Source organism: Lytechinus pictus, unplaced genomic scaffold (genome assembly GCF_037042905.1).
Source record: "Lytechinus pictus isolate F3 Inbred unplaced genomic scaffold, Lp3.0 scaffold_19, whole genome shotgun sequence".
Taxonomy (NCBI): domain Eukaryota; kingdom Metazoa; phylum Echinodermata; class Echinoidea; order Temnopleuroida; family Toxopneustidae; genus Lytechinus; species Lytechinus pictus.
The window spans coordinates 5,324,646-5,337,594 of record NW_026974140.1 but is presented as its reverse complement, the minus strand read 5'-3'; the positions used below and the strand labels follow the sequence as shown (position 1 = coordinate 5,337,594).

At 34.5% G+C, this 12,949-nt stretch overlaps 1 protein-coding gene across 5 annotated transcripts in view; it reads left to right on the top strand.

The window, feature by feature from the left end:
• Positions 1-876: 876 nt before the first annotated feature.
• LOC129260993 (secretory carrier-associated membrane protein 1-like) overlaps positions 877-12,949 on the top strand; it is a 33,905-nt gene continuing 21,832 nt past the window's right edge. For 2 of the 5 annotated variants that reach the window (XM_054899015.2, XM_054899016.2), the window contains exons 1-3: positions 1,027-1,166; positions 11,147-11,227; positions 11,819-11,944. In XM_054899015.2, the coding sequence (XP_054754990.1) occupies positions 1,125-1,166; positions 11,147-11,227; positions 11,819-11,944 (249 nt within the window). In that variant the 5' untranslated portion in view covers positions 1,027-1,124. Of the gene's footprint in view, positions 1,167-3,470; positions 3,901-11,146; positions 11,228-11,818; positions 11,945-12,949 lie in introns of those variants that run through there. The other 3 variants (XM_054899018.2, XM_064114636.1, XM_054899019.2) reach the window with 3 other exon arrangements.

The following is a 12,949-nucleotide window of genomic DNA, read 5'->3' as shown; positions in this document are numbered from 1 at the left end:
ATAAGACACAATAAGAAATTCAGTATCGATGCAGTTGAAATTCTTTCATCCATTTTTACAAGGCAGGAGCATCACCACATACAATACTCGGTAGTTATGAATTCACTGACATTTTTTTTTTAAATCCAGTGTTATCACCATATTGTTCTAAGCACTTGTTTATCATTTACAAGTTGATTTCCTTCCTTCTTGACTTTTACATTTATATTAAAAGTTAGATATCAACTAATTAAACTGTACCTACCTTATGCATTGCTGCTTCTACCCTACCCGGTATCGCAACAATTTTCTCTGGGATCTTCTTCATTACATCAGCCACGTGAACAGTCCCAAACTTGGCAGTAAAGGATTTGAGCATGTTGCCCCCTCTTGACTCACTGCTACCAGAATCCCTAATCGAAGTCTTTGATCGAAACATTGCTCCTGAAGTGTTTTACCTCATAAAATAAGCACCTTCCTGTTTGTTGAAATCTATTACGTGTCCGAGGTTTCTAAAGCTTTTCAAAACTTTAGAGAGAGGGGAGCTGAGTAATTTTCACTCTCTCTTTCTGCCTTGATCACAGCAGAGTTTATGTCTCTAGGTATAGCTTCTGTGTTGGCAAGAACTCAAAATATCTCTGGGTAGCGTGCTGGTGATGAGTTGATTAGTAGAGTGTGTCTTAATACAAGAATGAATGTGCAGGCATACTGAACGTGTAAACTACCAGTATTTTGCTCCCCATATGGAATCATGCACCCTCATTATTCTCTTCATGTAGATTTGTAGCACAGAAAGAGCAACTGGAAAATTATGATAGCCTCCGAGCAGTGGTGCTTGTCCCCGGCTTCATTTCATTGACTTCCTTGGCCCCCCTTGTATTAAAGGCATGTACATGTAGACAACCAGTCAGCAACCAGCACTGTAGGACTTTCCCTGGTACCATCACAAGAGTGTCTTATTACAGGAATCATCATTTTCTATTTTATTGAGAGATTACCCCAGTACACTGCATGACTATACAGCCCTGCAGTCATTTGCCCTCTGGACCCCGTCTTGTGATCAGAAATAGAACGAGGGGCATGTTGCCGAACAAGTACTTTGGGTAGTGTTCACTGTTGGAAAGTGATTTCACTTTCTTTTCGACATGGAATCATCACAAAGTTTTGAATCATACTGGTGGCAGAGGGTAGGTTTCTTTCGTTCATGAAGGTCTGATGTACATACATAAATACATAGCCAATTTTGATAACATCGAGTTGTGTATTAAAATTATTTTGTAACGAACAGTACACGCCTCTCGTTTCTTGCATTTATGATTCATAAAAATACCCTGTATGATTCATAAGAATAAGGCGCACTGTACTTACAAATTGTTTTGTGATGCAAACAAATGTATGTAAGTTAAAGAATAATGCAGAGGTTTTGTTTTTGACTTGTTTTTCTTCTGCATCTATATCTGATGAGTCCATGTAGGTTAAAGTTCATTGAGCCTCCAGAAATATTTTAATTTCTGTTTGATAAGAAATTTTTTGATATTTATTTTCTCTTTCCTTTTGTTATTACACTCTGTTGAACAGGAATACTTTCACTTTGATCCTTCTGTAAAACCTTAGTGTTAATTCATTAAAATCCTTTATGCGCCACAAATCAATTAGTACATAAAGTCTGTATAATATATTCAGTCTTCTGTATTAACAAGTTATTTGGTGATTATTCAACAGACATACATGTACTTGTAACTAGTATGTACTGTATGTTGAATAATCACCAAAATCACTGCCATTATTCAGACTTTCAGAGCAGGATGGTGTTATACTTTGAATTCCCAATTAATACATGTAATCTCCTATTCTCCTTTGTTGATACAGGTACATGTATTGCATGTACTCTGAGCATGATTTTTGGAGCGTCTCATGAAAGGTTTTGTTGGATGTTTTATCAAAGTCACAATATTGCTTTTCAGTCAATCAAAATTAAGGAGATACATGTACATGTACATGTAATGCTACCCTGAAAATATGGTGATGCAAATTAGAGGAAATGAAACATATTTTCAGAGGAAAATGAAATCATCAATTTTTTTTTTACAATTTGAAACTGATCATTGTCCTGACTAAGAGTATATTCATGTAGCTCTAGTCTTATTTTATAGTGAATTTGTTTGTTCATGAAAAAATACTTTTATAAAAGCTGAGGCATACAATATGTCAAAAATGATTGCTCTTAGACTGTAAATCTAACTTCACTCTTATTCAGAGACTTATATATGTATGAAACAAAAATAAAAACACAAAATACTTCTGTTGAGAAATCCCTTTAATAAAACACAAGTTTGTTGTATCCTTGACCAATTTTTCTTCACAGCTTGATTTTGACATTCAAACTGTTGTTGCTCATCTATGCACAAAGTGCAAAAAAATTTATGCAAAATTTGTCTCACTTTATCTTTGTTAATAATAATAATGATAGCCAATTTTTATATAGCGCTTTTCCCAGAATGGCTCAATGCGCTTTACAGTAATTATTACCCCGGCCATTGGATTAATTTCAAACCATTCCAGAATATGCAAAACATACATGTGTTATGATTAAACTTACTTTCTTATTGATATCTCAGAGATTTTTTGTTGGTAAAAGACATAAAATTGAATGGACCAATTCACTGGTACAATAGTTATACACGTAAAATGCTGGGCGACATATTGTCCACTGTTGGTATGTCGGTATATATTCTGGGCAGTTATTATCCAATTGAGCAAATTTATTACCCAATTTGGACAGATTTTAACCAATAGGTGTGTCGACAGTACTGTATGTTGCCCAGAGTTGGTTAAAACTTGGGCATTTTTTGCCCAACTATTTTAAGAGTGTGCATGGATGGTACAGTTTTCCAAGTATACGGTGTACATGTAGGTACTTTATTAATTCACTTTTTGACAGGAAATTAAATTGATCTGTCTGTTTCAGTAGCAGTAAATTCACAAAAATAACATCATTCTGTAATATACATTTATACTCAATGCATACATGGCTGATAAAATGAATTGAACACAGGTGTACTACAGTGTACTTTAAAACAAAATAAAATGGATTCTTTTTATAAATGCTGGTACTCTGTGTGTTAACTAGAAATTTTGTGTTAAAAAAGGTTTTGCCGTTGTTTCAGATTAGTACATGTAGATGAGAGATTTTATTCCAGTCACATCAAATCATTCATTGCAATATTATTAAAGACAATCTGTCTTCAGTTTAATGTCCTTTTCAGTATTACATTTTTTTAGCACAAGATTAACTGAAAATAGTACCCTAACTTTTCCTCTCACCTCCCTTCCAATCTCGCTTGCCTTTGATTCCAATCCAACGTGAACCTTGCATTTGCAAAAAATCTATATTTTATATTTTTAATAAGATCCAGCTGCAGTGCTTTATGAATATTCACATAACCTCAAGGCTGTTTGTTAGCACAGTATTTGAAATGCTAATAGATGCTATCCATACAGGGCATGGTGAGGAGGATAGCAGGGCATGCTGGCTGTACAGTGGTTCGTAAATGCCCATTTCATTTCGTTAGCGTGCCTGTTGCTGATGTATAATTAGATCATCATGACAAAGTCATATTACTCCAACATTGAGCTTTCTCGTCCAATATGTGTATCTTGAAAATGATGAAGGCGTTACTGCAGGAAAGGTCATTTTAGTGGTTTTATTTTTGTGTGAACAGACTGCCATTCTGCGTACATAGTTCATCAATGTATCGGCTGAATTTGGCTGTGGACAACGGCTGCAGAGGAGTGTATCCTTGTAACGATGTGTGATGTTTGTTGGAATCGGACTGAATTTAGAACAAAGTATATTCACTGACGGTAATTGATATTCAGTTTCATGCATCGACCACCAATATGATCGGACCGGAGTATATAGTGAGTTTGAGTTTTGCCTTTTTTGTTCAGATTTGGCAAGGTTCCTTGAAATTTTGAGATATTGATAATGTGACAGATCTCTACATTCCAACTTGACAAGAGAATTTTATTCATGTACCCCTGCTATTGTGTCAAGGGAGCATGCATGTAGTGGATAGTTGGTTGGTTAGGGAAAATCTTTAGAAGTAACAGTTTCATTCAGCGCTCAATGAAATTGGTACATTTGTATAGCCTAAAAATGTTTACATTGGTCTACATGTACATGTAGAGTGAAGATTGCAAGGCACATTATTTGATTGTGTCAGATTTTGTTGCCATGAAAATAAAACATTATGGATAATAGATCTGTTATTCAATGATATTTCTAGTTTTATTTTTTGTGTAATACAGGCAGGGCAATCATTTCATTTGCAAGTGTATTGCATACAAACACATGCAGTACATGCTTGGCATTGTCCATTACACTGTTGACATTGAAATAGTAATCTTCATTAAACAGAAGAGAAGGTATATTTTAGTTTAAAATCTCGAAATCTATGATTTTATGTACAGTATTCACAAGAATATTGATTTTTCTGTAATATTGCTCTACAATGTTTATTTATAGTACACCAATTAAAGGTTAATGCTACATATGTACTTTGAATGCAGAACTCATACATGTATATAGTGACACCCTATTAATGCACATGGCAAAAGGGGATTCAGTATATGGCGGGCTTAAAATTTGAACATGGAAAAAAAATGATAATTATGCAATTCATGCACTCAAAATGATGATTATTAACATTTTAGGGCTCTAGTTCTTTCTCAACCATATAATTTTTTATTAAATCATACTTTAGTTTATTTTTTGTGTGATTAATCTGAAAATGAAAATCACTGACCATATTCATGCATGAGTGGGAATATGAGTGCACTACAATCCCATTGCATGTCATACTGAATACTTCAATTCTAAAAAAAATGTTTGTATTGGGAATCATGTCATATGACACTCTTGTCATATTGTGAGTCATACTCAAAATCTGAATCCTCCATCATAATAGTTGGATTAATCATGCATGACAAACATAGGACAGCACTTTGTGGTACAAGTATGGTGTATAGATCTGGTCATGCGTGGACGTGTATATTACATACTGTATGACTCAAATTGTGTATGAAAATTATTGATTCTTGAATGGTAAGGCAATACTGGATACGAGACCAATTAAGCCTGCCAATGATGGTTACATGCAGTTCCAAGTATTCTCTGTCAAATTTCACCAGAAATTAGGGTTGTTATTGATAATGTCTTTATCGCTGGTTTTGTCGATAATCGCTTGTTTTTTGCCACTTAGCGATATCGATAACCTTTCTCCCTTTGTCGATAATGCCCACTATTAGGTAGGGACACATTGATTTTACGCGATTTCACCTAATTCACGGAAACCGCCTTTTGAAAGTGGCTTTTCAAACGGAAAATCATGGACAACATATTTTTCCTCAAACTGCACAGAACAGCAACAGAAATTACCGGTACTCCAAAATCTCAACAAAATACGAATACTTACTTGCCACAAAACACAATCTCACCCCCACTTCGCTATAATCATGACAATCCAAACATTGTGACTGCACTCGACTCCATTCGATCGAATCGAAAACATCACAAGCGCAAGCTCAATTTTACCAAAGTACCAACTAAATATAGAATTTGGCAGCATACAGCCGTGTGTTGCTGCCCTCTACGTTTGAAGATGTACAGCATGATATCAAAATGGCGGATAGGCGAAAGATGTTGACTGCTCAGAACTATGTCTAAAAAGCGCCAAAATTGTTGATAAAACTTCATCCAACTCCAAAATAATGCTAATAACGTGTGAGGTGAGGATGTATTTTGTAAATATGTTTGTTAAAAGATGTTACTAGTATGTAATCATTTACATCTGATGAACATGGATTTTAAAGCGTTCTTGGTACAGTGGCAGATACAATTACAAATTTTGACCGACGCGAATATGTGACATTGCTATAATGCATAAAAAATGTGTATTGATTATGTTTTGTCGATAGAACATATCGAAAAGATATTTTTAGCAATATATCGACAGAGAATTTTCCTAATGATAACAGCCCTACCAGAAATGGACAGTAGTGATTTTCATACATGTCTTCATGTACATGTATAGGAAATGTACATGTACTACATGTGCATGCATACTGCATAATATGTCATTCCTGAAAAATAATGAAATATATTGTATGTCTCTTTAAATCCTTTCACGGTCTCACTACACCATAGTCATACATGTAGGGCACTTTGATGATAATTTTGACATAATTTCTAAGTGTCTGCTTTCCAAGATACTGTAGATGTACATGTATAAGCTTCCTGCTTGGCTTCATTATCAGATGCATTGCCATTAAAAATTTTGTTGAAATAATGGTCTGCATGAAATAGTGTATGGGGAAAATTGGGAATCATGTATTATCTGTGAAGAGATCTAGATGTACACATATAATATAGTGTACTCTTCCAGAGTAGGATATTATAATTGTTATTTTTTAAGGGCTATTTTTATTCCACATTGTGGTGATAACAGAATTTTGGGGGCATTTTTTTTTTTTGAAGGGTTCCTGTACTTTTAAGGTGCAACATGCAGTAGGCCTTTATTATTATTCTGCCATAGTTAGAATACGGTATATTGATTTTTTAAATAATCTTGAATAACATTTTCGACAGATCTTGGGGTGATAGAATGGTTGCTCTAAAATTGCATTTTGGAGGAATTTTAGGAGTGAGTTTGGCCGATCATGAGGGCGAAATCACCCGTTGCCCTCATGTTTTTGCTATCCTTTACTCTTCTCTTGCATAGATCTCACTTCATTGTGTATAAATCCCATACCATACAATTCATAATACTTATATACAGTACTCACAAATATTTTCCTTTTTTATAATGTGCATGTAGTCAGCCTTTGAATATTATAAAGCAACTTACAAAGAGCTACATGCTAATCATAGTTTTGTTAGAAACTGAAACTTGAATGCACATGTAAATTCTACTAAAGTACTGTACGTATACTTATTTTGACTGAATGTTTTGTTCATTGTACATTTCTTCCGGGAAAATATTACCTTTTTTTTCGGGGGCTCCATTTTCAATTTTTTGAACAATTTTGGGGGCTACTTTTTCATTTTGGGGGCCTCACTTTTCGTAAATACGTTGTATGTAATGTGCGACCCAGGACAAGTCTTCTATTCCTGCTTGTTTCCAAATTAACTTAATGTTTAACATTGTTTATTTAATTGCTATTTATTTTTCTTCATTGTTAATGTTATTAATTGTTAAATTTCTTGTTCATTTAGATCTAATGTTTATTGTTTGTACATGTATATCATGTATTGAATTAAATGGACCTTCTGAATTTTATAATTTTGTCCATCCAATTGATTAGGATGAAGTTTATCAAATTTGAACAGAATTTGTACTCAGAGGAATCGTTTTCATAAATTTTGATTTCTTATTTGATATAACTCACTGGAAAATTATTTTATGAATCGCAGCCTGACAGCTACATGTACATATGTCAACATGTCAATTTATTTCACAAGCTAAGCTACACCTATGCCAGCTCAGCGCAGCCACTGAACGCAGCACAGCTCACAGTCAATCATCACCGCAACACAGGCATTGTGAAACTGCATTAGCGCCGATACGGTACATAGTATGCTCAGGCGCTGACTGTTACCAGAAATCCCTGCTGAAAATCCTAATTTCGGCCTTCAAATTGCGAAATCCGCAGCTTATTTCCAGAGCTGGGGTCGCCGAAAAACACGCTAAAATGAAGAAGAAAAAAAACGGATTTTTTTTTAGAGTTCACAATCTTATGTTCTTTTTTTTTATCTTTGCAGTTTTTATTCGTCACAAAAACAATCAAAGTATACAAAACATATCGTTGCACTTCAATCAAACAGAACATTAATACAAACTGTGTATAAGTACATACAACATAAATTGTGTACTCAGAATAGCATCTTGTACCCTAGTCTTACGGACAGGACGACCTATTAACCGAAAAAGAAAAGGGGTACGGTAATACCCGTCGGTCCATTGTCGTCCTGGCGACATCGCAGGGGGTATAGTGCAACCCAAAAAAATATGACATTTTAATGTATTAACATGACCGAAAGAATGACATAAGAAACACCACTACAACATGAACAGAAGATAAAACAAGCTCACAAAAAGACGATTAACACAAAATACTAATCTACAGTGGTTACAATTTATACAATGGAAAAATAATTGTTTATGTTTTGCCATTTTACATTGTGTTTATTGAGTTTGTTTTTCTTTTTTGCAATAATTTCCTCAGTAACTTTATAAGATAAAAGATAATAATTAAATTGTTTCGAACTAGGGAGAGTCTCTTGGTATTTACATCGCAAAATGAATTGTTTACCAAGTAAAATTAGAAAATTAATTGCTAAGGTGGATTGACTTAATGGTTCAAGTAATCCAAATAAAATAGTATCTCGTGAAAGGAAATAAATTAGGATTAAAATCAGTCACTCTCATACGCAACGCATTCCAAAAGGATGCTATTTTAGGGCATGCAAAAAACAAATGATCCAATGTCTCGGGTGTCGCATTGCAAAAAGAGCATAATGCATTGGTGTTCTTTCCTATTTTTGTGAGCCATTCATTTGTAGGTATTAAGTTATTTAAAATTTTATAGTGTGTGATTCGAAGTCTGGTGTCAATAGTGATTCGTAATGGAAGAGTGAACAATTTGGAAGTCTGTTGCCTATCGATGTTGTAAAATTGATTAAAACAGGTAAACACCTTGGAGGTTTCGGAGTTATTAATATTTAAAAAAGTGCGATAAAATTGCTTAGTCGATATATTGTGAATTTGTCTAAATGCAGATTCACAGAAAAGAGAAGGGAAATCCCCAGGTTCTTTTACAAGATGATGGTAGTTTTGTTGTAAAAAGAAAACTTTCCATTTCCTGGCATTATTTTATAGCAATCTAACAATTCAAAATACTCAGTAAACTTTAAACCCTTTTCTTTCGCTTCCCTCCAGCGCAGTGGGCGTCCAAATTCATCTAACATATCAGTAATTTTAGTGAATCCCTTTTCTTTTATGTTTGGTTTATAAATAGATTTTCCTTTAAATGTGATTGATTGTTCCATATAAACTCATAGGTAATATCTATTTTCCTTTCCAATAAACACCATGTTTGTAAAATGTCCATCAACCAATTTGACACTTCAATATTCAAATATTTCATATCAAAATTACAATAAAAAATGTATTCTCCACCGAAAGGTGACAACAATTCCATACATATATCTTTCTAGCCCTTCGAAGTTGAGGAGAAAAGTCTCGAAACCCATTTAATTTTCTGAGCTTGAATAATCGATTTGATGCAAGTCATCTTTAACCCCCCGTCATCGTATTCCTTAACCAACACTTCACGTTTTACTCTATCAGGACCACCCCAAATGAATTCATACAGTAATGTGTTCACCTTATGAATAAGGTATAGATAATATGCTGGCTGCATATAACAGCTGAGAGGGAGCAAAAGTTTTCACAAGTTGAATTTTCCCGTATAATGATAAATTCCTGGCTTTCCATAAATTTAGTTGAGATTTAATGTTGGATAGAATTCTTTGTAATTGCGCCATTCTATCCTCAAAAGAGTAAGAGATGTCAAGTCCAAGAATTGTCAAAACGTTAAAAAACTTTTAAAAATCTATTGGTATAGATGGGTTTTGCAAACTGAATTGTCCTATAAACATTGCTTTCGTCTTATCGTAATTCAGTGAGAGTGATGAACATAATTGAAAATCATTTAGAGCTTCCGTGAGGTGATGATACGACTCAAAGTTTGACAAATAAACCGTTATGTCATCAGTGTACATAGACAACTTAATTTCATGAGTATTTTTTACTCTTATGCCTTGAATGTTTTCATTTTTTCTTATGTTTATGGCTAGCATTTCTATAGCTAATATAAAAAGATATGGAGATAAAGGATCCCCCTGTCGTATTCCTTTTCCGACCGAAAAATATCCAGTTGAAACGTTATTATTCATCACACAGCTTTCTTATGTTCTTGCAAAATCTTATGTTCTTGCAAATTCAGGATGGTATCTTAAAAATGCAATAAAAAAGGAAATTAAATTAACTATCAAAGTTACGGAGGGACCTCGTGCGTTCCAGCCGGCTTGTGGCTGCTGAGCTAGCAACGCAGCGCGCGCGACCTATGTCATCACTCAGCAATTATTTCGGGGGCGACTTCTGGATTTTATTCCACCCCCAAAAGCATGATTTTGGGTGATTTCGGGGGTGACTTTAGGCATTTCCGGGGCGAATTCGCCCGCTGCCCCCGTATTATGTACTGTACAATTAATATTTGATTTTCAGTCTTCTGGCTAATTGTTTGAAGTTCAAGTCTATATGCTATGGAAGGTGGTGACATTTCAATATTCATTTGATATTCAATAAAGCTTTCTTGGGAAAATGTTTCACATGCAGGGTATCTCTGACTGATGGGGGTGAGATCAGAAGAGCTCTGCTTTGCATAAATGTTTGTAGCTAACACTTAAAACCATCCATCAACTAAGGAACGGTGCTGAAGTATTAAATATGGATAATAAAAATGCAATCTTGATGAGCTGTTTACACAGTATTGGGGTCATACAGTATATGCATTTATTGCTCTTGAAGTATTTGTTTGGGTTGTACCAGGTAAGTGGATGTACATCATACAATAAATTGAATGTGAATTCAAGCTGTGGTAACAATCTCATTGAGTTTAATAGAACAGATTCCAATAAATGACCACAGAGCGTATGATTGAAAATTACATGTATGTGCCAAATATAGATCATGTAGAAAATGCGTAATTTCTAAGAAATGGGCAGAGGAAATATGGCATTCTTGACTTTTAAATCTTTTTCCAAGAAGTAATGATATTTCCAGTTTTTCCACCTACATGTAGGATGTTCAAGCTGCACTGACTCACAGACAATAAAAAAATTAATAGCAAGATGTACATGTAAACCTGCCGCATCAGACATTGCTAACATAAAGATGCAGCTGCACCTTCACCTACATTATTTTGCTTGGTAATCCCTGCTATTCTGTTTTGACCTCATTAGAAATAATGACTGCCTTTAGTGTTGTTATGGTAACCCTAGTCATCCTTTGTGGTCTCTTTGTTTCTTAACATCATCTTCCAGGATCCATCAGTTACCGAGGCAACGGCAAACTCCCGAGGTGGGCTAGAGGAATTCAATCCTTTTGAAGACTCAAACAGACAGGTGTATATTACATGTTTTCCCTCTATAACCATCACTATGCATGCAAAATGTGATTTTGATTTTAATGAGTGTCTTTCTAAAAAAATTTTTTTTTTCTCTTTATTATAGTAAAATAAAATAATTTCAATTTAGTTTGTGTGTTGTAATGTACATGTACCTGATAATTTATTTATTCTGTGGAGCCCGGGGTAGGTTTTGACAGAGAATTGCTTTCACATAGTCTAAAGATGTACAGTATTGCATTATCATACAATTTGAAAGAATCATTGTTACAGTGTGTATTTTGATTTGACATGTAGAGATTAGTATGTAAATTGCTATTAAACATTGCTGTGTATTCTTCAATTTTGATATGTAGTTTTAACCTTCCAATCTTCTATATCACCCCTACTCATTAACTGTTTAATTGAAATATGAACTGTATGCCACATTGTCCCAAATGATCAGGTTATTTAATTACATACATGTCCATGTATATGTACATGCTGTACTGATGACACCATGCGATAAGGATGTATTTCTGTATTAATATGAGAAGATTAAATTTGGGTTTTTTTAATTGTTTTCTCTTAATTTTTTTTTTCTCTGTAGGCAAGTAATGGTTCCAAAACAACACCAGTGGCTGCCCCATTACCAGTTAAACCCCAGCAACAGCCAGCCGTGATGGCACCAACATCAGAGTTACCACCATCATACACACAGTCAGCAGCCCAACCAGTGAGTGTTATGATGATGACGGCGATGATGATGAGGAGGAGGAGGATTGATGATGATGGTGATAATGATGGTTATGATGGTGATGGTGGTAATGATGATGATGATGATGATGATGATGGTGACGGTGATGATGATGATGATGATGATGATGATGATAATGATGGTGATGATAATGATGATGGTGATGATGGTGATGATGATGATGATGATGATGATGATGATAATGATGGTGATGATGATGATGATGGTGATGATGGTGATGATGATGATGATGATGATGATGATGATGGTGATGATGATGATGATGATGATGATGGTGATGATGGTGATGATAATGATGGTGATGATGGTGATGATAATGATGATGATGATGATGATGATGATGATGATGATGGTGATGATGAGGAGGATTAATGATGATGATTATAGCAATGATTATTAGTGAAGATAAATTGTTATGGAAGGAAGATCTTGCATAGGAGTATGAAGAAGAAAACAAATGAGATAATGAGTGATAATTATTACAATGATGATGATGATGGAATGAAGCTGAATTGGAGGGCGTACTTTACATTGTAACATAATGATGATGATGACCTTTGTTTCAGTGATTGTGATGATAATGAATATTTGGGAACTGTGTGCAATAGTATAACAGGTGACAACCCAATTCTATACTTGTAATATGTACATTAACTCTTAGCATTTTAAGTTTGATAAAAAGAAAAAAATTACACATGGTAATGTAAGATGACGATTTCTATGATGACAGTAAATGATATACATACTGTATTATTATTAAGTTGTGTGTCAAGGGAAACTATATGACTGTTTAGGAGCTGCCAATACAAAAAAAAAAGTAAAAAAAAAAATACTCTGCCCTGATACGTACATGTAAACTATCAGTAGTATTTCATTAAAGCTACGCTAGAAAACACTCAGAATGAATTGCCGATGTCACGTATCCTCAGCTAAAGAATACTCCTACCCCCCACAAAAAAAGAT